We start from the raw sequence: 23,493 nt of genomic DNA on the forward strand, positions 1-23,493 counted from the left end.
TCAGTGTAGCTTCTGAGGTGAGAGGTGATCATAGATAGATATACTGGAGACAGGTGACTCAGCCATGATCAGACTGTACAATGGCGCCACCAGGTGTTTAGTTTGTGCTACTGGTATTGCGTGGGGTCAAACAACATTTATTGTGACAGATATTCAGAAAATTTCTTGTAATGGGCCTGTTCTGTTGTTTCCAGCCTGGTCGAAGCTGCATTTGCTTTGGTTGGAGCCCTAACTGAATGCATTTATTTATTTAATTCCAACATAGAATTTGTACAACTTAAATGGCACAAATGTATGTATAATGTAACTAATGAATAAAGTGTTTGTAAATATGTAGCCATTAGCAACCAATAACCATAGACAGACGGATTGATTCATTTTAATATGATCATTTCTTGCTTTTATTTTAGTGAAACAGATGTGACAGGTAAGGGCAAGGAGCTGGTTTACACAATGAACCACTCCACAAATTCAGATGGAAAAAAAACAAACATTATACACACTTTAACTGGTAAATTTAATTCATTCAAAATAATCAAAGAAATGCACCATAGATTAAACAATATTAGTTACTGCAGCAGTGAAAGCAAGATGATCTAGCATTAATAAAAGACAACCACAACACATTCAATAGCAATCTGAAAAATGAAACCTAAACAATTCATTGAAAAATAATAAATAATAAACCAGCTATTTGTATGTAAGCAACTGTGAGCCTTTAAGTTAAATAACATTACAATATAGAAGTATCAATAGCATCAAACAGAGGCACTGTTAAACAGCGTTCATTGAAACAAATAATCACGACTACTCCTTAGTAACGCCCTTTAAAACGACCCTTTTATTCTGAAAGCTGCTTTAGGATGAACAGGAAGTAAACACTATCCACACGCAGTTTCCGCCATGTATCCAGTTTGACGAGGTTTTGTTGTGCTGTTCACTCTGTGTGTTTTGTTCTTTAAATTGTAGCTAACGTTACTTCTGCTCTAGCTATGAGTGCAATTATTCCCCGGATAGAGCAGCTGTCTGCCAGAGTTGTTCGGGTTTTGGGCTGTAACCCGGGACCGATGACTCTGCAGGGAACCAACACCTACCTGGTCGGCACCGGGGAAAGGTGACACTTGTCAAGTTAACTTAAGGTGTAAACAAAATGGAGTTCACTGTAATATGTTTTGTATTTAAAAAATATCTGTGTTTGGAAACGACCATTTGGCAAAACTGGACAGTTAGGTTTGATGTCCGTGTAACGTTAGCCCTTAGCATACCCCCTGTGAGCTCGCGCAAAAGGACGTCACGCCAAATTCCATTAAAAGTTCTGTACGTTTAGTGTTTCCTTGCTTCTAGGCTAAAATACATTGCGTATAGACAAGACTGAAAATATATGTTGGATTTCCAGGATCCACTGGTTATTTCGGCATATACTCAATATAAGAAATACACGATATGGACAAATATATTAGGACGCACCTCTTAAGCTTGAAACCAGGCGTTTCGTTCAGTTCTGCTCACTGCGACAGGTGTATGAAATAAAGCACTCAGCCACGCAGTCTGCCTTTACAAGCGTTTATGAAAGAATGGGTCGTTCTGAAGAGCTGAATTCGAGTGACATAACTTACTGTAGTTTCTTCACTGGGTATCGCACGAGCAACTGTACGTGGTACTGCAAAGTGGAAGAGTTTAGGAACCACAACGAAGCAAAGAGTGGCAGATCACCTAAAGCAAAGTCCATAAAGGCATGATTGGATGAGTTTGGTGTGAAATCTTGAGTGGCTCACATAGAGGACCTTTGTCCATATTGTGTATTAGTAATTTGGAGTGCTTTGTTAAAAAACATAATAAAATTAAAAAAATTCTCATGTTGGCAGTCTGGAAGTTATACATGAGTAAAAGTTTTGTTTTAACAGCGAATTCAATTAACACTTTTTAAAAATAAAAGTAAAGTGAAACTATAAAACCCAACTGGTCGAGGCAGATGGCTGCATGGCCATCATGCTGAGGTTAAGCTCAAAGTTTCTACCTTTAATGGGAGCTTTTCCTTGCCCCTGTCACCATGTTCTTTGTCATGGTGGGAACTATTAGGTCTTTGTTAATAATATACAAAAGTACAGTCTAGGCTGAGATAACTTCTGTTATGATTTGGCACTTCAAAAATAAAGCTGAATAAAAAAAAATACAAAAGTAGTTAATAAATCAGCAGAATTGGTGTATATAAATACAGAGAGCTGCTTTTAAAGCCTGGCATGTGTGTATATAATGCGTGATTATTTTCCAGGCGTGTGCTGATAGACACTGGAGAACCTGCTGTACCTGAATATATCAGCAGTCTGAAACAGGCACTGAGACAGTTCAACACCAGCATCCAGGAGATCATCGTCACACACTGGCATCACGACCACACGGGTGGGGTGGAAGATATCTGCAGGGACATCACTGGTGAGGACATATGACCCCACAGTATTATTTGATTTGGAAATACGATTACAAAAACTTTAAAGGGTCAGTTCACTTTTAAATCCGAGTTATAAAATAATCCACATTTGAACTTCTTGGGGTGTGGTTGTCACAGCAGTACATTTGCAGTTGCAAAATAGTGTACAGGTCAGAAAAAGAGAGAATATTTAATCATTGTTTTCCCTCCTGTAGGTTCTGAGGTCCGAGTCAGCAAACTGCCTCGTGCCAGCCAAGTCAGAGAGAAAGCCGGAAACAAAAGCTTTACTTACCTGAAAGATGGAGATGTTGTGCAGACTGAGGGGGCCACACTCAGGTCAGTTCAGTTTTTGTGCAAGTTAAATATATATTTGTAAAGAGAGAGCATTTTAAACTGGCAGGACTTTTATTTTAAGAAATAAAAAAAAAAACTAAAAGAAGACAACAAGGATGTAAATAATATGCACTAGAACTAGAACATAATTCAAAATAATCCATATTTTATGTAAAGCCTTTCTTAAGATGAAAATGTACAAAATGAGAAGAGAAGTGTGCCACAGCACAGCAAACGTGTATTCAGGGATGGAAATTAACTTTTTGGCTCACCTGCCAAGGGAACTGGTAGATGAAAACATCTACCGGCCAAACATATTTTTACCAGCCAAAATAATAAATTGCCTTTTGTGTCGCATATACATTTGTTTCCATACTTTTAATTGAGATAATAAGTTATTATGTCAAATACAAATTTAAAGAAGAGACCAGAGTGAAACTTGAATTATATTATTGCTATCAAATGTACTTAAAACACAACAGTAAATTGTTTTAGAAACTTACAAGATGCTTATTAATCATTCAACTTAAATTTTATCTCTGCTCACACTTAATCATGCTTTATCATTCAACTTAAACCTCCCTCAGACTGCTCACTTTCTACAATCACCCTCTTCTGGCCTCCTGGTTCTGGCAGAGTCCTGGTCCTACAGCATCACAGCTTTTGTGGGATCAATATATATATATATATATATATATATATATATATATATATATATATATATATATTTTTATAGTTCATGGATCATTCTCCTTGCTCTCTGGGACAGCATGACCAACAGAACAGCTTTGCCTTATTTCACGGGGGTATTGTGCCAATCTGCCGGCTCGCTGCACTTTGAACTTTGACCGTGGCGTGTGCGCGAGGTTGCCGAGCAGTGCGCTGTGCTGCGCTTGTGCTTTGCTAGACGCAGCAACAAACCGCCGTGGCGCAGCGCAAGCCAATGTAAATGTTTCACAGCGCAGCAGTGCGGTCGTCGCAGTCTGTCTGAAAGGCCCAAAAGTTGGTGACGGGCACGAGACAGAAAGACAGAACCATCTGGTTGTGAAAAGCAACAGCCGACATGCCGCTGGTTCCTGTAAAGCTGGACCGCCATGTCAAAAGCACACATGATCGCTGGGATAAAGGCCTTTTCACACGGGATAACGCTGCAAGCTTTTGTTCAGTATGAAGAAGCAAATGCGACACAAATGCGGATATTCTTTCTGCGCTGATTTACGTATGAAAGCCTCATTCTCCCCTCCCGACTCCTGTCGCCTGTCCCCTAACGCCCACCCGTTACAAATCTACGCCAATCAAACACAAGTAACCTCAAAAGAACATAAACAACCAATGAACGCCCCGAATCCATGTGTTACACGGTTTTACTTACCTTTATTATATGCTGAATATATTTACCCAACAATGTGGCGGGTAGCCTTTCAACATTTGGCCGCCAAACTCCATCCACATTTGGCAGGTGGCGGGTGTTAATTTCCATCCCTGCGTGTATTTACTGGTTGAGGAGTATCACACTAATACCATAGGTAATGTCTGAATCTTGAGAGCCATGTTTTGTATTTTTCCCAGAGTGCTGTTCACCCCGGGCCACACTGATGACCACATGGCCTTGCTGCTGGAGGAGGAGCGGGTGCTCTTCTCTGGAGACTGCATCCTGGGCGAAGGCACCGCCGTGTTCGAGGATCTCTACGACTACATGAAGTCTCTGAAGATCTTGCTGGACTCGCAGGCCGACCTCATCTACCCCGGTGAGTGAGCACAGACTGGTATGTGGGATACACTATTTTATTTCTTGAAAGGCTCAGATGGGACAGTTGGGGGTTAACTGTCTTCCTAAAGGGCACCTATGAGATGAGGGAGTAATAATTGAGCGGCAAGTGCTGCTTTTACGTTAACACCCAGATTTATCTTGGGGTTTATCCTGGTCCATGGATCAAACCGGATACTTTCCAATCACACGTTTCATATTTCATGTTTTTCATCCCTTTTAATTTTAATTCTCACCGTTTTTATAATATGCATCATTATACATGCATCAGTATAGGACTGAAATATTGATTATTTTCTTATATAAATAACTAAGTCTTTTTTAATTCATTGATTAATTAATTAAAATATGACAAACAGTCCAAAACCCCGAAATATAAAAATCTTCAATATCATCCCAAGAAAACAAGCAAGTCCTCCCCACCATACTGATGTATAGCACAGGGTCCATCAGTCAGTCTGACACTTCCTTGTAGGGTCATTCAGATATTTGGACAAAACCTCTGCTGCTGTTTTCTGTGCAGGCCACGGACCTGTGGTTCCGGATGCTGGCTCTAAGATCAGACACTACATCAGTCACCGGGACCAAAGAGAGCAGCAGATCCTGGCAGCCATTCAGGATGGAGCAGGAAAGCCTTTCTCCTCAATGGAGCTTGTCAAAATCGTTTACAAGGTCAGAAAAAAAAAACAACGTTGTTAATTTGATGCTTTTTGCAGCCTGTAGTTAAGGGCTGCACCGTGTGCGTAGTGAAGCTAAGACTCTGGGAGCAGGCAGATGCAATGAAGAAGTTCTTCAAAATACAGTATTAAGTGCACATACGAAATTATGATACTGTAACTAGGATAAGTGTATGGAAGTACCCTGAAAATAGGCAGCCCACACACGAGGCACCCATCTGTATACATGGAGGTGATCAAAGTAATCTGCTGTGATTGCTTGTGATGCTTCTCACTGCTTCACTTGCAGGACACCCCTGAATACCTGCACCAAGCAGCGAATGTGAACCTGGTCCATCACTTACAGAAACTGGAGAAAGAAGGCAAGATCAGCCTGGGTATGTCATCTACTACCACTGCCAAAAATACTGGGAGAATTTTAAGCATCAGTCTTGGCCAGTAAAAATAGACATATCTGGCAGTAGGTTTGGTATTAAGGTTAAGGGTCCATGACAATTGATTGCATGTGTTTTTATTAGGCTTTGCAGTCACTGACTGTTAGCTAAAATTCAAATGTAAACTGTTTTTTTTCCTCAGCACACAAATCTTCAGAGGACATCAAATGGAAGAGTAACCTGTGATGTCCACAGAGACAGAGAAGAAATGCACTCTTAATTGACCAGTGGGCCAACATAATGGAAATCCATCTGGCATAGTGTTTGTGGTTGAATGCCTTAATTCTGCTGATTGACAGATGTGTTAATGGAAATCAGGGATGGTGGTCACACTTGTTGCCTTGAATGTTTCCTGACTCAGGCTGTACAAAACAACAACAATCAACAGTCACATTCACCAGGACTGAGCTGCAGCTTGTGTCAAAGTTTAACAAGGCCATACAATGTCAGAAGGTCGGCTGAATTTTGACTGTGGAAGAATGGAAGACTAGTCCCATGCCACAATGTGATGAACGTGTCATAGTGCCCCCATCTGCCCGTATTCAGTTGCTCGTCTTTCTTTTCTACTTCTAGAAGGCTTTTCCCTAATAACTTTTTTTGCTTGCGTATGTTGCGGGAAGTTATATCTGGCTTTGTCTTGATTGGGGACAACGTTTTGTTTTTTTTTCTTCAGGGATTAAGGCACACTTGTATGGAGGCACTTGGGTAAAGGAAGGTCAGTAGGAAGAAATACGGCTGAGAGTAGAACAATTAAAATGTTCCCAGAGACTGCTGTGAATTCAACCCGTCACTAGGTGGCAGTATTTAATAATAAATTTATTGGGAGATAACTTAAACAGTAAATTGAAATTTAACAACATATGCCAAACATTACAAATGTTTTGAATTTGTTAAAAATAAAATCTCTAAAGAATCAGAATTATAAAATGTTATTGTCATTGCACCAATAGTACAACGTGATCTACTGTGAGGTGCTGTTGTATTTTTCTTGCCACGAAAAATAATCTTTTTGCTCATGGTAATGTTTATATAGCAACTGTACAACTTATGAATACTGAAGTTTACCACTTAAAAACAGCTTTGAAAGGCTGAATATATTCTCAGCTATATTTTGATCCAATATTCCACTGAGTAATATCCAGATCTTTTGCATGAACCTTTGAGCCCTTTAGTGAGTCTCATCTGTTTCATATTGACTAACCGCTCTCATGCAATCTGACTGTTGGGGGAAGAACATGTTTCTGTATCTAAGATTTTCTATAAAAACTGCTTATTTTGGAGCAGACTGTGGTGATTTTACTGAAATCAACTTCACCACTTGAAAATAACTAACTACAGTGCATGGATCATGCAGCACATTGGAAGGACACTGCTGGTCTACATGTTGAAAACAAACATCACTGAACTTAACCAGAGTGGAGCAGAAACACTATAAGGTTCTGTTAGCCTACCAAAGTACAGAGACAAGTTTCAATTGTGGAAGTAGAGGACAAATGCCAATGTTAACGGTAGAACATGAAACTATGTTACAGTGGTAGTAATGGTATACACTAAACAGTGCTGGAAGGCTATTATTCTCCTGTGATTTGCACAGACACTGTAAAGCATGTGATATTTGATTTTTTGGGTCCTTTTAACATATGGCCATGGTTACTGATAAAAATTTACCTTGTAGGCAAGATCTGGTCATCTAGAGTATTTATGTTGATCAGGGAGCAATGAAGTAGTTCATAAATTAAGTTTTGACTTTCAATGACTAGATAAGGTATGTTGGGTGAAAAATAGCATTAGAAATACTATTTCCTTTAGAAAAAGCTAAGTATATTGACAATAATAGGGCCAAATACACATTTAAAGTTGTATTACAATGTCTCAGGAAATTAAAACACCAAAAGGTTCCTTAAAATCCCTGTATAGACACTGCTGAGATCTCAAATTAATATACTGTAAATTACACAAAATATTTGAATGTGAAATAGCACTGAAATAAAAACGCAAGTAGAAAATGGTCGTTAATAATTATTGAGAACAACATAACATTGTAGAAGTAGGGCTGTAAGACTTAATATTGCACCTTGAAGCATTCACTGCTATCAAAACCAAAATGGCACATAGTAATGTGACCTAAAAGTAATTCAGTTTTAAAAAAGAATATTGATTTTATTTCTAATTATTATCTTCCAAAGTGTCACAAATAAAAACATTTTTGCCCAGTTTGCCCAGGTGCAAATGGCAGAGAGATACCCAGCTCTGCGGTGTGGTAATGAGATGAGTGGAGGTTAGGTTGGGTTGGGTTGGAGGGGGGGGGACTACTGGTAAAGATAAACAGCCGAGGAGCCTCTGAGCCAGAGGAACATGGCGGCTCCGGCCCTGGACGCCGCTGCCGCTCCGTCCCGCTGACCCGACAACGACGGACACATCCCGCACAGCGCGCACCCATGGCTTCTCAACTCTCAGGTAAGTTTCCTGTCATTCGCTTGACCCCCCCAACCCTCCCCTTCCCCACCAACCCCTCTCACTCAACCCCATCTGACAAAAAGTAAACCATACATCGCTTATATTCCTGTGTAGTGTCCGTATCAATTATACCAACACTATCATACTTTATGGTGCATTTTTCCTTCTTACTAGCGCCGTGGCAACACCATTGTGATACTTATATTGGGTCATGAAAACATATTATAGGGTTAACTACTTGAGTCCGGGAAATAGCGTAAGAACCGACCGGTAACTATAGCGCAGGTTATTTTCAGTGCCCGCGGTGTCTTATATGAATTGTACATATTAGGACTTCAAAGTTGAAATGACCGACTGATAGCTATAAGTAACGTTAACTAAGCGGGTTTTAGGCGAAATTCTCGCTAGCTAGACTAATAAAAATGCTACTTTCAGCCGGTTATCTGTCAAATCCGCTGTCAGGTCTCACGTCTTTGGTAAAGTAACGTTAAAGGCTGGTCTGCTGGTGTTTGTTTAACGTGTTCAAACACTGTGTGATAACTGCACAAATATCCCAAACGGGACTTTGCTGTTTCACAGTTAGCTGTTAAACCCCCTTCCTGATCAACAGACGCGACAACTGCTTTCTTATGTGAACCATGAACGCCCCCTAGGTTAGATACAATGATGGTGGCCTTTTTCTGTTGTTAAAGTAGAATTTCACGGCACCAAATTTAAAGCCTTGGTTGATTTTTACAGGCGTTTATGTGACTATGGTAAACATATATAATAAACATTTTGAGTTATTCTTGATATTGCTCGGACTTCCTCAATCAACTCAAGCATCAAGTACCATAAGTAGGTACAGCCGTAAGCTTCCGATTGTCTTTTTCAAAATAAAACATTCAGATTGGCGCGTTAATTCTTTTAAAATTACAATACATTATATTAAGTTGCGTATTGATAGGTAATTAAAATGTGTTGTTTCCAATGTACTACTATTTAGCATTTTAGAACATGTGAACATGTCAATAGCATGCCATTTTCAATTCAAAAGGCATGTACAGAGTTACAGCCAAATAAATACTATTTGTGGACAAGCAACATGAATTTCCACCCCTACCCCTATTCATTTTTCAATAAAGTCATTCAAGTATTTCTTAAAGGAGCCCAAAGTCTGTATGTGTTTTAAGATGTATGGCCCTAGGAAACTGTGAACTAAAAAGGATGAGTGCCTTGCATTCTGTGTGGCAGCTGGTTAAAAGCTTAATGTGTATGCTCTTATCAGCCAATTTCCACACTAAAACTTGTGTATCATTTGTACTGCTGAGCATCAACATGTCTTTCAAAATTTCCCACACTAACCTATCACATTCTGATCTGTCACGTATCAAAATGAATCCCACTGCCCAAAAGCATATACATTATGGATGGACCATGTTGTGCTTTGTGTGCCCAGGCCTGAAATCCTCCTCCTCCCGGCGGTCCAAAACGCCTCTGCTAAAGGTGGAAACACTCCCCAGGTGCTCTGAGTTCCCAGACTGGGCAGACTCAGCAAATAGGGCCGCTACTAGCTGAACGGCTAGCTGAGCCACCTAGCTAATGGCAGCTACATTAATCACTTACTCTGGTGATATGCTGTACCCTATTTTTTTTATAGTATGAATTCGACAGGTGGCCAAAATCTTGAAATCTTACACATTGTACCTGTAAACCTTATTGCACAGCCAGGTAGGCATTTGCCAGTGCAGGTTCAGGAATGTTTCCTTATTTGCTGTTGTGCTGTTTTTTCTGTGTTTGCTGTTGTGCTGGTATGTTACTGTACAGAACCTGTAAGTTTGCCTACGTGACAGGTACCATCTGACTTCTGTGGAGGTGTTATCTTTGAGGGCTGGATTCATGAGTTTTTGGCTCTTAAGAGCTTATTTGCTATTACATGCACCCCAAAGTGAACTTTGAAAAGAATTGCAACATGAAAACCAAGTTGCCAGGTTCTATATTTATCCCCCCTTCTCTGGGAGATCATTGATGTGGTCTGTTTTGTTTTTAAAAAAAAATTTAATTAAAGGGTTTAGGGCGTTTTCATGCTCTTGACGCATCTACACAGAGTTTAGTAAATGAAACAAACATTGTGTATGCTTGTTTAATCTGTTTGGTGATCGACCTGGATTTGTTTCTATGTTACTGCTTTATTATAATTTGATGTACCAGGCTAGTGATATCTGGTTAACAGTATGCTTCAATACCTATAATGCCAAAACTACCGTATAGGCTAGTGCTGCAGCAAGAGTGTAGGAATGTATTTAAGACCAAGATCTTAACATGAGATTGGCAGCTTGCCCAGTGAGGGATTCTCAGTGGCTTGAATTCACTAAACCACGTGAGCGCTCAAATAATGCCCTGACCAATGACAACAGCAGCAGCAGCAGGAGGAGGAGGAGGAGGAAGGGCAGAGGCTTGACTGTGCAGTTCTCCATAGCAGGTTCTCTACCAGGTCTTATCCTCAGCAAGCAAATACATGCTAAAGAAACACTGCTCCTTTTAAACCATCATCCAAAAAGTCCTTGCTCTGACATGCTTCTTCTAGTCCCTGATTAAAAATAACTCTTAAAATTTCAATGATTGCCTTGACTCGGATTCATGTTAATCTTTTGAATCAGATGGACAGAATGTCCTTACAAATGAAGGTAGTGGCAAAACGATGGAGGCTGCATGAAAACATCTCCAAAATGCAACATTGGATGCCCTGTCCTCTGTCTGATGTTGCTTCACTTGGCTGTTGGTATGCAGTAGGGCTGCAACTAATGAATGTTTTCACTGTCGATTATTTTCTCAATTTATTGATTAACTGTTTGGCCTATTAAATGTCCAAAAATGGTGGAAGATGTCCATCGGTGTTTTTTTACAAAATGACAAAAGATTAATAAATTATGAATAGTAAATAGTTATATAAATATATATAAATAGAATAAATAGTTTGCTATTAATTTAATAGTTGGTGATTTAACTGGTTGATTAATCATCGCAGCTCTCGTATGCAGTGAAAAAATAGACACTGACCAGGTAATATTAATGTAAACATTTGCTAATGTAATGAAGTTAGATAACACAGGCTCTGTCAAGTCGAGACCTCGTGTTTTAATTTTAGTTTCCTGATCCCCACTCTGCTGGTTAATCTTTACATTTACTGGTAACCCAATTGTGTAAGTAGGGGTCTGTGCTTGTCTCCTCATCTGTGTTTGTTTATGTCTGGCTCTTCTCACTGCCACCAACTTATCACACACACACACACACACAGCCACCTGGCTTTCTGTCACGTACCAGAGACAGTTGTCTTCTAGGTCTGATCCTCCTGAGACCAAGTGCTCTAATTAAACAGACACACACACACACACAGCCATGTCATGACTCCTCTAAAAGCCTCCTGTAGTGCCTAAACACCATGATTACTGTAATATTCCCTCAGTGAAATTTATCTACAGGATGTACTATATAGGAACACATTTCCTCTCTAAACAGCAGTACTTGGGCTCACAGGTTTTTTTAATGCATATTTTCAAAAATGTTTGAAAAATGTCAGTTAACAGAGTTTTACTTTAGTTTAAAACTGTGTTATTTCTGTGACTCAGATGTAATCATCAATTCAAAGTCTTGATTACGAGTGAGGTTCAACATGGGGCTGACTAATATCATGACAGATATTCTAAAAGCACTTTTGTTTTTGTAATTTGAATATTTTAATAGTCTTACACTCAATGTTTTTGAAAACAGCTGCCACATATTCCAGCGGTCTGTATGGTTCGGGATGATTTGCTGTGCCTTTCAGACAAAGCTATTTGTTGATCTCCAGTCATGATTTAAAGCACACAAGAGGCGCCAAACAAAGCACAGAGGTTTTATTTCATCTTACCAAAGTCTTTTGTTTCTTCAAAGCCCGTCAGAGGAGGAGAAGCGCTCTCACACTTCAAACACAGCAGCAGCACGAATATCACTGCTCACCTAGTACGCCATGTGATGCAGTTGAGGTGTAGCTACACCTTGAAAGGTGCATGCACTCACTTCAGATATATCAGAAACACTTTGATCAAATGTGCAAGGAATTTCTCTCTGTTACACAGGGACGTATTGACAAGTGAGAGTTTCACATTACAAGATATATTTATAAGCAAGGCAACCCTTGTAAAGCACATGTTATATTTACAGGCAAACCTGAAATAAGTCAATTACATAAGGCATCAAGATTAATAGGTTAAAATGGCGTTAAAATAAAACTATAAAAATTGAAAGAACAAATAAAGGATTTTTTTTAGCGTTGAATTAAATGTAAGTTTCGTTGCAGCAAGATATATGTGCAGCATAGTAGCTTAAAGCTGTTTTCATCATGTTAAGATTTAATTCTGGTAACAATAAGTGGACCAAAGCTGACTGACCTCTGAGATCTTGTAGGTTGTATGTAAACACTGGACTAGTTGTTTAAGTTTCTGACCTCGAGAAAATCTCTGAAAGGCAGCATTATATTAAACGTCTGTTACGGATCAGACTTAAACGTTAAAGTGCTCTAATAAGGAAACATTCAAACATATGTACAGTCAGCTTTGCAGCGGTCGGCAGGGCCTTCCTATATCCAAATGGTAATGAAAGCTGTGCAGGGTTGAAGCAGCAAGGAGCCAAGTCTAGCAGGTTGCATAACAAGTGCTAATTTAGTTAGCTGGAGTTGGCGGCGGCTGTAATTATCCAGCACTGTGGCAGCAGAGCTGAGTTGGAGAGTCCACAGGCCTCCAGCTGGATAATACAAGCTAATAGCATAACAAGCTTTTGCTGAACAAACGAAGGCCGTGGCCCGGGCTAATTGTGGTGTTCATCCCCGCTTTTTGGCAGCAGAAGTTTGTTGCTAAGATGACAGTGAGGAGATTAAACAGTTGGAGAAGTATCGCTGTGGTCATTGTAGCCAGAATTTATGGTAATGCTTAGATACTCAGTCCGATCCTCAGCCTGAGCCCATTTTCACACATTAGTTAGAATCACCTGAACTCTGTAGACAAGAGTTGTTTCATCGTAAGTTGAAATTTTGTTGCATCAGGAAAGACTCAGAAGCTTGTAAACTTCAGTCAGCAGACAACTTCTCTGTTCCACAGATGCAATCAAAGCAGCTTTGATATTGAAATGAGCATGTTGGGTTTTGATTCAGCGTCACACATCTGCGGTGGCTGGAGGGGGCATGCTGTGACGCGTTTGAGGATAAGGGACAGTTTTAAAAATAAAAGCTGTCCTTTAGCAGACGCCTAACTAATCTTTGAATGACTCATATTGTCACTTAGCCTGGCATCAAGCGAATTAGTGATTAGTTATAGCGATTTTCAAGGGGCGTTATCAACGGGCGTAGAATAAAATGCCTTTGGACGTATTTGGATCGACCTCCAACGGAACATGTGATGTGGCATAGTTAGTAAATTAAACTAACCAAATTCTGTCAGAAATATAGCAAACACATCTTTCTTATCAACAGAAGCTTTAAATAAGTTATTTTATTTTTCTGTCTTTTAGAGAAAATATAACGCCTAGTTTGTTTAATACCAATGTGATAGCGGATTCAACACAAACGGTTTCACACATATATTCAAATTTATTTGATCAATGGATAAACCCCTTGAGATGCATCATCTCATTTTCGAGGGTGTCCTGCCATCAGTGACGGCCATCTTGTCTAAATGTCTAAAAGGGGCTCCTCTGTCATTGTATCAAACCCCAAATTAGATGGAAGTGGAAGTCTATCTGGATGTGATGGGGGGCCAGACATATCTTCCAGAGCAAATGAAACATGAGCTTGCAGATTTGTCTGGTTCACAGGCTAATTGTCATTATTCAAGTCTAAAGACAAAGACGTGTTAAACGTCAAGTCTAAAGTCAGTTACTTTGTGATTTAAAGCTTGTGTAGGTAACGTTGGAGAGGGTTCAAACTGGAAAACCCCACCCTCTCCTATCAGGCCTCTTCCAAAGCCACTCCCCGTAAGTGGAGGTAGAGTGGGTGCAAGAGGGTGGCTGACCCGGGGCCCCGGCTGGGTAGGGGGCCCCCTACATAGGCCGCGAATATTATGTCAGTTGCTTATAGACAGGGCCGCACAAGAGCAATATTATATGGCTGCAGTACCGGAGGCTGCAGTTTCAGGCACCTTGCAATCCTGGGGCCGCAGTGCTAGGGCCGTAGTTCTTTTGCGACAGCGCCATCAAGTGGAGTGGTGGTGGTAATGCACAGCAACACAAAGGAGGTTAACCCTGTCTTCTAGCACATCAGCTGTGAGGTCGATGTGCGTAGCTGTAGGGTTAACCGGTTGCCATGCATATAATTAATAAGTTAGGTTTAGGCACACACCCTGTGATGGTTAGGGTAATTAGCTTCACGGGGCTGTCAAGAGTAACATAGCTAGCCAGCAGTATCAAAGTAAACAAGGATCCTACAAATGCAGTTCCAGTCCTAAGATTGCAGTCCTGAAACTGCAGTCTCCAGTACTGAAGTCCATTATAGCTAAGGGCTTATTTATTTTTTCAAAACAATCTCCACAAACAATCTCCAGGAATTGACTTTATTTTTCCTTTTATATTTTAAAAGAATTGGATAAAATCTGTTTTTGTTGTTATTATTATGTCCAACTGAAATTAAATTCCATGTTTTTCTGCTTGCTTATTTCCTTTTATATGACATGTCCTGTGCTTTCCTTTGAGGAATAAAAACAGTATCCAAATGGGCGAAATGTATATTTTAAATATAGCAGCCAGACAGTGGCTTGCAGCTCACAACAAGAGCCACGACCCGCAGCTAATTAGCTTATTGCAATTGTCATGATCTGCCAGTTTGTTATGGTTCTCACCCGTCATATCACTACTAAAAAGACACTGTTTATATGCTACAGTGTACATTTGTTTACTTCTCTCTGTTCCTAGCCGGCTGTGTTCAAACATGGATTCTGACTTGGTAATTTAAAGGGTTAGAGAGAGGAGCACTTCTTATGTCTATCCTTTCTTTGATAAAGAATTTAAAAATCACTCTGACATTGTTTGTGACTGCAGGAGGAGATGTCTTTCAGTTGGACTTAATTACTGTACCTCAAGGGAGTTTGTTGCGTGATCAGGTTATTTGCATTTCTCCTTCCCATTTCAACTGCCTGCCTTTAGAAACCTATTCTGAGCTGCCCTCCATGAAGAGGGAGTAGTGTCTTTTTGCATCAGGACACTCAACACTGTATTGACAAAATAATTTTAAGTAAGTTCCACTAACTAGCTTTTCACAGAGCTTTTTACCACATCTCACTGTCTGAGACAGCCCGTGTCCACTGAAGAATGTTTAAGTCCTGAGAAGATAAAAGATCCTGCGGAAGAACCTGTAACAGGTCACTGCCCTTCTCAACTTTCAAGTGCACAAACTGAGCAGAATCACAGCCACACAGCCTTTCTGTCAATGTGTGTGAAGCAAAAACATTTGTACTCGCATGTGTGCTTGTGCAGTTCACAAAGCAGTTGGGTATAGATCAGCTGTCCACCCCCACACACACATTGACACACTCTAACGTGCACACACAAACACACACAGAAACAGTGACACATGTATGCAGCTATCTCTCAGTGGTGGCAGGTGCATGGTGTGGTTTGAGTCCACTGTGTCCAACTGACCGAGAGAGCGGTTGTCTCACTCATACACGCACACGCACACACACTCAGAAACAACACACCCCCACATACACTCTGCAACAACACACACAGCAGGGGGAAGAGCCAGCAGATGTTTCGGATTTGGTCGCTGACCAAAAAAAATCTCACTTCTTCTTTTACTACTTTTCATTTGGTCTTCTTGATTACAGAAATGCGCGCACACACACAAACAAACAAACAAATATACACACGATGCTAACAGTTAGATTAAAGATGGCTTTTCAGCTAGGATTTGGCATGTCCGTCTCTTCTGTAGTGCATGGTAAATAGTCACCACTTCATTATTCAAATGCATCAGATCGTTAAACTTTAAAGCTGTGACATGTTATATTTTAAACATCAGTGTGTCACTAACAAACTGACAGTGAAGCCTTGGTACGATCCCCGTTTAAAAAAACTACTAAAAAACAAGCCTGTGGTTGCAATCTTTGCCTGTTTTGTTTTTTCAGTTAAAATGTGTTGTAGCAGGCCGCGCTGAAAACACACTTTAAATGAATTGCCACACATCTGTGTATCATATGTAGAAGTAGGCCTACACATGGTACAGTAATGCTGACCTGGGGAGCAAATATCATCAAATTGCTTCTTTAAAAGAGCTGACATGCAGCGATGCTGGAAATAGTTACTGGTCAGCCAAGGAAGAAGTTTTGGTGTAGATCTTGTTAAATGACATGAAATCTGGTTAAACATTTCATATGACTCAATAAGAACAATGTTGACAGTAATGTGGTACTCATTTCCAGTTCATTGGACTGAGATGGAAGACACCGACCTTGATACTTGAAATGTCACCTGACAGATTTCAGGATAAGGGCTAAGAATGAAGCATTTAGGTGAAGATCTGACTCAGAATAATTTAGGCTGAATGCAGCAAGCTTCAGTTTAAGCAAATTACAATCCAGAAATAGCAATAAGTAGGGTCAAAGTCATAGTAACTTTTCTTACAAAACATTCTTATCACATTAAGAGGGACGAAGAGGTGAGAGAGAGGATATGATTCACTGAGGAGAACGTGTGACGTGTGATATTTCCTGAGAAGATGATTTTCACTCAATTACATAAGACAAGGTGGGACAACACAGCATGACCGACATGCAGTGAGCAGGTAGACTCTTTCTGTGTCTTTGCTCGAGGGCACATGTGATCTGGTGATGTTTTCGGTGGAGACAATTTGTCTGCAACGTAATAAAAACGCAAGTTGAACAAACTGTAAAACTCGTACTCTCAACAGTGCGAATCAATAGCACTTGTGAGAGAGATTCGAGCAGGTTTTCATCATCAGCTCAGCTGTTAAAGTAAAGGGAGACAAATTGTTTCGTAAAATAGGATGTTAGGACATAGGATAGGATGTGAACATGAGCCAGTGGGAACTCAATGAACCAGCACCATACTGACCCCAGGTCAGCCTCACAGTGCGAAAAAGGCCTCAAAACTCTCTGAATCGTCCTCCCAGGCAGGGTCAGTGTCTGGGAAAAGCAGCAGGTTTTCTTGTTATTGCGGGCAAGAGTGAAACTTCCAGCAGAACCAGTGGGGGATGTTGGTCCTGGGTGTGGCCCCTTGTTGTACTTGATGACTGATGGACTCCTGTGGTGCGTTGATGTGTCTCATTCAAGTGTGCCTCAGCCCTGGAAACTGAATTCATCCACTTTAGCATTTCATCATTTTCTGTAAATGCATAAATCCGTTCAGCATTAAAGGCATAATCCACTAATCTTCACACGTAGAAGCTAGTTTGCAGCTACCTCTGCTACTCAGCCTGTGAAAACTCTGTGACAATGTTTCTGAGAAAACAACCCCTGCGACGTAACCAGGTTTTTTTTTTCTATCTTAACTTGGGCTTGGTGAGTAAACATTTTTTAACAGAAAGCCTGTGTTACAAACTGCGGAGGTAGAATTTGAAAGTCATCTTTACGTTGACTTCTTCTGCCAAAAATCCCCTATTGAACTGCATCATGGGAAGCTTAGGATGCAACATTTTTAGAGCTTGACACATGTTAGTGATAATGTCAGAAGATGTCAGAAAGTAACACTTAGTGGATGTTTACCCAAGATGGTTTGCATATGATGTGAGTGAGCTCACCTAACTATGATAATTAATGTTTTTGTGCCAGTTTGATATAATATTTATCTTTTTATGTATTTTCACATATGTATAAACTGGGATAATGGCACTCCAAAACCACCACAGAATATTCTGAACTTAGTTTACCGTTGTATTTCTTAGGCCTGAGATATAATGTAGGAGTTAATGTTGGTGCCTTGCGTGGGCCAACCTTGGGGAGGTGACCCCAAACGTTTACAGGTCATTTGTAAATCAGTGATCACGTTTTTGTAATTATTATTTTTTTTTTTTATCATCATCATTCATTTCTATAGATTCCATTCAGAAGATTAGAGAATATACATGGCAGCATCCAGATTAACATGGCAACTTACGTTTTATTGCACAGCACCACATGGCTGTGTGTGTGTGTGTGTGTGTGAGGGGGAGAGAGAGAGAGAGAGAGAGAGAAAGAGAGGTGTGTCTATGTGAGACAGCTAGCCTGACAAATTTTGGGAGTTTAAATGAGAGCTGTTTGCGCAAATAAATGTGGGGTGTGTGTGTGTGTGTGTGTGTGACCTGTGAAGCACAGCTGCTTCCACCAGAGCTTAGTGCTTTTGTCATTTTTAAAATTACCCTTCCTCTCCCTGTGTCTCTGTCTCTCTCTCTCTCACTCTCTTTCACTTTCACTTGTGTTTTCTGCCATCTCACTTAGTGTGGGGCTTATTATCAGAACAGGGACGAGGCTTATTATGTGAGTGCTGCACATACAGGAACGGTGTTTCTCGCTCTCTGTCACTCATTGGCGTCACTGTTTCAAGTTGCTTTCATTTTGGAAGTTTATAGACTGATGTTTTGAAAAACAGTGGTTTGCTGTTATATTCTATTCCGCAAAAACTACATACAAATGAAATTAAATAAGATATCAATGAGGATTCTGCTGATGATGTGGTAACTTGCAGCCTACGTAGACAAGGTGTTAGTGGCCGCCACCACTGGTCTTGTGCCCTGTCTTTGGTCTGAGGCAATTTTTCATGGTTCAGGCTAGGTCCCTATTTTCAATGAAAGTGAATGTTAATGCTGCATACCAGGGCTCCAAAGTGTGACCAATTTGGTTGCATGTATACTTGTGCGTTGGTGTCTGTGTTGCTCTGCAATTACACCACCCAAACGATCGTTGCCGGTTCCACTTGTGTTGACTTCCGCCGGTGAGCCGGCTAACTTTCGGTTTAGCCTTCCTCTAACCTGAACGGGAGTAAAACAACAATTGTGTGTTTCTTCTAGACTTTCCAAATATTATCGACTGAATGGATCAAATTCTTTTAATCAGTGAGTCATGTCGCGGGTGTTGTGATGCTCTAAAGGAAGTATACCAAGCCAACCAATCACAGTTCTTGTGGTCTGCGTCACGGGCGAACATAGAACAAAGATAAACATTTACCTAGGGGTTCCTATTTACAATCATTTACATAAGTATCATTGTGTGTTATACCTGCGACACTGATTAGAGTTTTGTCGTCAGGAGTCTAACAATTACAAAAAATATTCTGGAGTCCAAAATTTAAGAACAACAGGACATGTAAATCATATATATCTAGAAAGGCTGTGAGATGGAGAGGGAAGGAATTTTTTTCCTGCACATTGGCTAATGGGAGGGAGGAGTGTGTGTGTGAGTGTGTGTGAGTGTGTTGTGGGAGGAGACAGGGAGGAGTGCGTGAGTTTGTGTGTGTCTACGTGATGGGGGGAGGGGACAGAGGGAGAGAGAGAGAGAGAGAGGATTTGTGGCATGTAGTTTGTCAGCTGTCATTAGGTGCAGATGACACACACACACACACACAGAGGTAATCTCACAGAAAAAAGAGGGGCAATACAAAACGAGTGTGTGTTTGTGTGTTGGGAATTTCTGTGTTGACTATGGTGTGAAAAGCAGTGTGTCTGCCCGGCCTGCATGGGACGGTCGGCCGGTGCTGAACTGGTTATGGACTGGTTCAACCAAAGCAGAGGTAAGTGACTGTCAGACTCCTGTTCTGTTCTGTTCTGAATAACAGATGTTAAGCTTCTCACTGTATTAATTTGATCTATATTTACAATCTTAATTCACATGTGTGAAGTGAGTTTGACTTGTAGATGAATATATCTCAACTAATGATTGTTTACTAACAGAACTGATGTAAACAAACCTAACTGCATTACCAAAGATAATAACAGTAGGGCTTTAACTAATGATTATTTTCATTGTCGATTAATCTGTCCATTATTTTCTGGATTAATCGGTTAGTTGTCTATAAAATATCAGAAAAGGGTGAAAAATTGCTATCAGTGTTTCCCAAAGCCTAATATGACATCTGCAAATGTTTTGTTTTGTCCACAACCGAAAAAGTTTTGCTTTACTGTCACAGATGAGTAAAAAAAACCTGAAAATATTCTCACTGAAGAAGCTGGAATCTGAGAATAAAAAAAAAAGATTCAAACAGATTATTCGATTATCAACTAAGTCTTTATTCCCTTTGTTAATGTACCTGTCAATCAAAGTGGTAGTGATAAGTGTAATGTGTTTTATTGGGGATAGTTGAGCTACTTTTGTGGTTACTTTTTAATCCAGAAAGACATTTTTAATTATAAATTGTCATAAAAGATGTGTATATTACAGTACTTGACAAGCTCAATTATTATACACTACAGAACAATATCTTAAGTAGTACTAATGTTGAATATAATAAAAGCATATGATATCATCATGTCTTCAACTAGAGACGAGTTTGATGCTCACAGTTTGGATGGCTGTCTTAGTCAGACTTGTACTTTGCATTATTGTGGTTGCATGTGTGTGTGTGTTGGGGGGAGTGGTTATGAATGACTGGTCTCACTCCCACACACACACGCACAGAGAGAGTGCACAGTCAGCAGTCCTGTAGCTGTTCTGTCACCTGAGGTCTAACCAGCCAACTGTTTACTCACTTTGCTCTGCTTCTATAACAACTGTTGTTAACACTAATTCAGAAAGCGGCAGGTTCACTCCATGTACAGCAAATAATTCCAGGGACATTGTAAGCAAACTGACAACATTTTCACAGCTTTACAAGCAGTTGGTCAATGCAGAGTTTCATGATGACAAGTTCACAGTTTAGAAAAATATAAAAAAGTTGCTAATGTTTTTCAGGTACCCAGTTACCATAGCAGTAGTTCTGTAGTAATAATAACTATTTACAAGAGTGCACACTGCAAAACCCAGGAGATTTTCATGAAGTCACTCTGCCATGACTGTCACTTAGTTTTCACATTGACACTAGCTGCAACAGCAGATGAGTCAATCAGTGAGTTGAAGGTGGAGTTTGACCTCCAGGCCAGTAGAACAAAGTGAAACTCCACCAATATATCAGAGTGTTTTTGCTTTCGTTTTGGGTTGCATATTTTTGAAGCTGTGTGCCTTGTCCAGTCAGTTCATTTATCTCCTGTCAGTTGAGTCATCGTCAATCATATCAGATATAAGCTGCGCTCATATTCAACTTGTCAGGGCATTACAGGACTGGATATCATTCATTGTCACAGGGCCAATTTAATTTGCAATACTGGCTGTCAAAATGCTGCATATTGTAGTGTCACCATGGCTTCTGGTGTTGAGAGAGAGAGAGATCTGAATGTTAAATTTGTTCTCTGTAATAGGTAACAATATCACTAAGAATCATCATCTGTCTTTATTTTCTGTCACACTCTGTTAAAAGTATCAGGAGGGTATTGAACCTTGACTCCTACACTGTCTATTGACTTGATTACTATAAATAAGGTTAATACCCTATAATTTTAATTCCCTGAGAGCAACTCTACTTTATATGCAATTGTACTTATCTAAAAAGCTCGATATGAAACGGGAGCTGGGAAGACTTAGAAATCACTCTCCAGAGTTTGTTTCCAGGATTCGGCCGCTGTTGAATGTTGTAAGTAGCACAACACTTCAGCCGCTGCACAGGCGACAATGGGTCTAGCCTTGCATGTGCAAATTGGTGTTCACTGGAAACGGCATTTGGTGTGTTTTTTTTAGTCTTGAATGTGTGCACATGTAAAAGAGTGTTTCTCTTGGCGCGCGCGCGTGTGTGTGTGTGTGTGTGTGTGTGTGTGTGTGTGTGTGTGTGTGTGTACACTCACAATTGAGTTAGCATCTAGGCAGCCATGTTCTGTGTTATTGATTCCGGTCTATAATCAATCGGGCTCTTCCATTACATGAAGCTGCATATTTAGAGCAGCCAGTGGACCAGTTCATCTGAAGTCATAAAATCTTTGATGTTATGATCATTGCTCCAGTGTTTCTGCACTGCAGCTTTCAATCAAACAGCCCATTTTCTTGGATTTTCTGAAAATTACATATTGGGTCCTGCATGTGGTGCTCTTCTTGTTCTGTTCTTATTTTCCGAGGGAATTATATACACATAATTTCTACTGAATTCTGTGATGATTAATACGTCCCTCGTTTCTCTGTGGCTCCAGCTAATGTTAAAAATATTGATGATGAGAGTAAAAATTTTAAAAAGTTTGTTGTTCAATTGAACAGCACTCATGTGACACTAAATCATTAAATCTTTGACTTGTACTGTTACTCAAATACCAATTAGCCTGTATTTGTTGGGCCAAAGAAGGGTGGGGTGGCAGTGGCTGCTTAGCCAGTATAAAGGGCATTGGTTGAAGTGGGTCAATGTGTACAGCTTGAAATTTATGGCTACTCACTTCGCAGCACACAGAAACGTATGCTTTCGTATACACGTAAACGTATGCTTTCCATTCCAGCACACCGGTGTCAGGAGTCTTGGGAAACTTTGACAACAATTTAATAGAAAAGCACCAGGCTGACAGGCGGCTAGAGAGGGCAACTGTTCTGTTGTCATGATGACTGCTGTGACGGCTATGGCTCAGGGGGTCGCCTGTTGATTACAGGGTTGGCAGTTCAACCCCCAGCTCCTCCTGTCCACATGTCGAAGTGTCCTTGGGCAAGACACTGAACCTAAAATTGCTCCAGATGGTTAGCCAGCATGGTGGGTCACTCCTGTTGGTGTGTGAATGTGGGTGACAGAGAGGCTTTGGAGCAAAGCTAAATAAATGCACCCATTTTACCATTTAAAAACATAAATTGGTTCACCACCTGACAAACTCCCTATTCCAAATGTGAAAATCTGAAATGGCTCTAGTGTTTACAGAGGAACAACCAAATCATCAGTGTGTATGTGTGGGTTCAGCTATAATATATGGCATCAATGTAAACTGTATACTTAGGGCACAATTTCACAGACAGATGATCAATTTTGAAAGAGGAAAAAAAAAAGTTATTTTCTTTATTTTAAACATGTCAAGTACTTACATCTTTGAGGCACAGTTAATAAACTAATGCACGTCAAAATGTTTCATTGGAAGTAATTCATGTTCCCCCCCCCAAAAAATTATGTTTGAAATAATCGAACAATATGGGTTCTATTTACTGATTTGGCTGTGAAAAATTCTAACCTAGCCAAAATCTTAATTACTGAAAAACCATTCAGAATGTTTAGTAAGTACATCTTAGTAATGAAGTTCCGATAGCAGGCAACAGGGAGAACAATGCTGCTGGATAAAATGATTCGGTCTTCTGACTGGATGTTCATTGAGTGATTGATGGTGTAGTCTAGGATATTACCATGGGCCCGATT

General features: G+C 40.2%; 2 protein-coding genes across 4 annotated transcripts in view; both read left to right on the top strand.

The window, feature by feature from the left end:
- Positions 1-870: 870 nt before the first annotated feature.
- lactb2 (lactamase, beta 2) lies at positions 871-6,559 on the top strand. The gene is made up of 7 exons (XM_046052912.1): positions 871-1,114; positions 2,273-2,433; positions 2,644-2,764; positions 4,331-4,509; positions 5,053-5,201; positions 5,496-5,583; positions 5,783-6,559. Exons 1-7 carry the CDS (start codon positions 993-995, stop codon positions 5,824-5,826), a joined length of 864 nt encoding a protein of 287 aa, XP_045908868.1. The 5' UTR covers positions 871-992; the 3' UTR covers positions 5,827-6,559.
- A 1,425-nt stretch (positions 6,560-7,984) lies between these two features.
- The window catches only part of LOC123972269 (nuclear receptor coactivator 2-like), a 51,933-nt gene continuing 36,424 nt past the window's right edge, over positions 7,985-23,493 (top strand). For 2 of the 3 annotated variants that reach the window (XM_046051639.1, XM_046051641.1), the window contains exon 1: positions 7,985-8,097. The gene's annotated coding sequence lies outside the window, so the exon portion shown is untranslated. Of the gene's footprint in view, positions 8,098-19,644; positions 19,825-23,493 lie in introns of those variants that run through there. The other variant, XM_046051640.1, reaches the window with a different exon arrangement.

Source organism: Micropterus dolomieu, linkage group LG06 (assembly GCF_021292245.1).
Source record: "Micropterus dolomieu isolate WLL.071019.BEF.003 ecotype Adirondacks linkage group LG06, ASM2129224v1, whole genome shotgun sequence".
NCBI lineage: Eukaryota > Metazoa > Chordata > Actinopteri > Centrarchiformes > Centrarchidae > Micropterus > Micropterus dolomieu.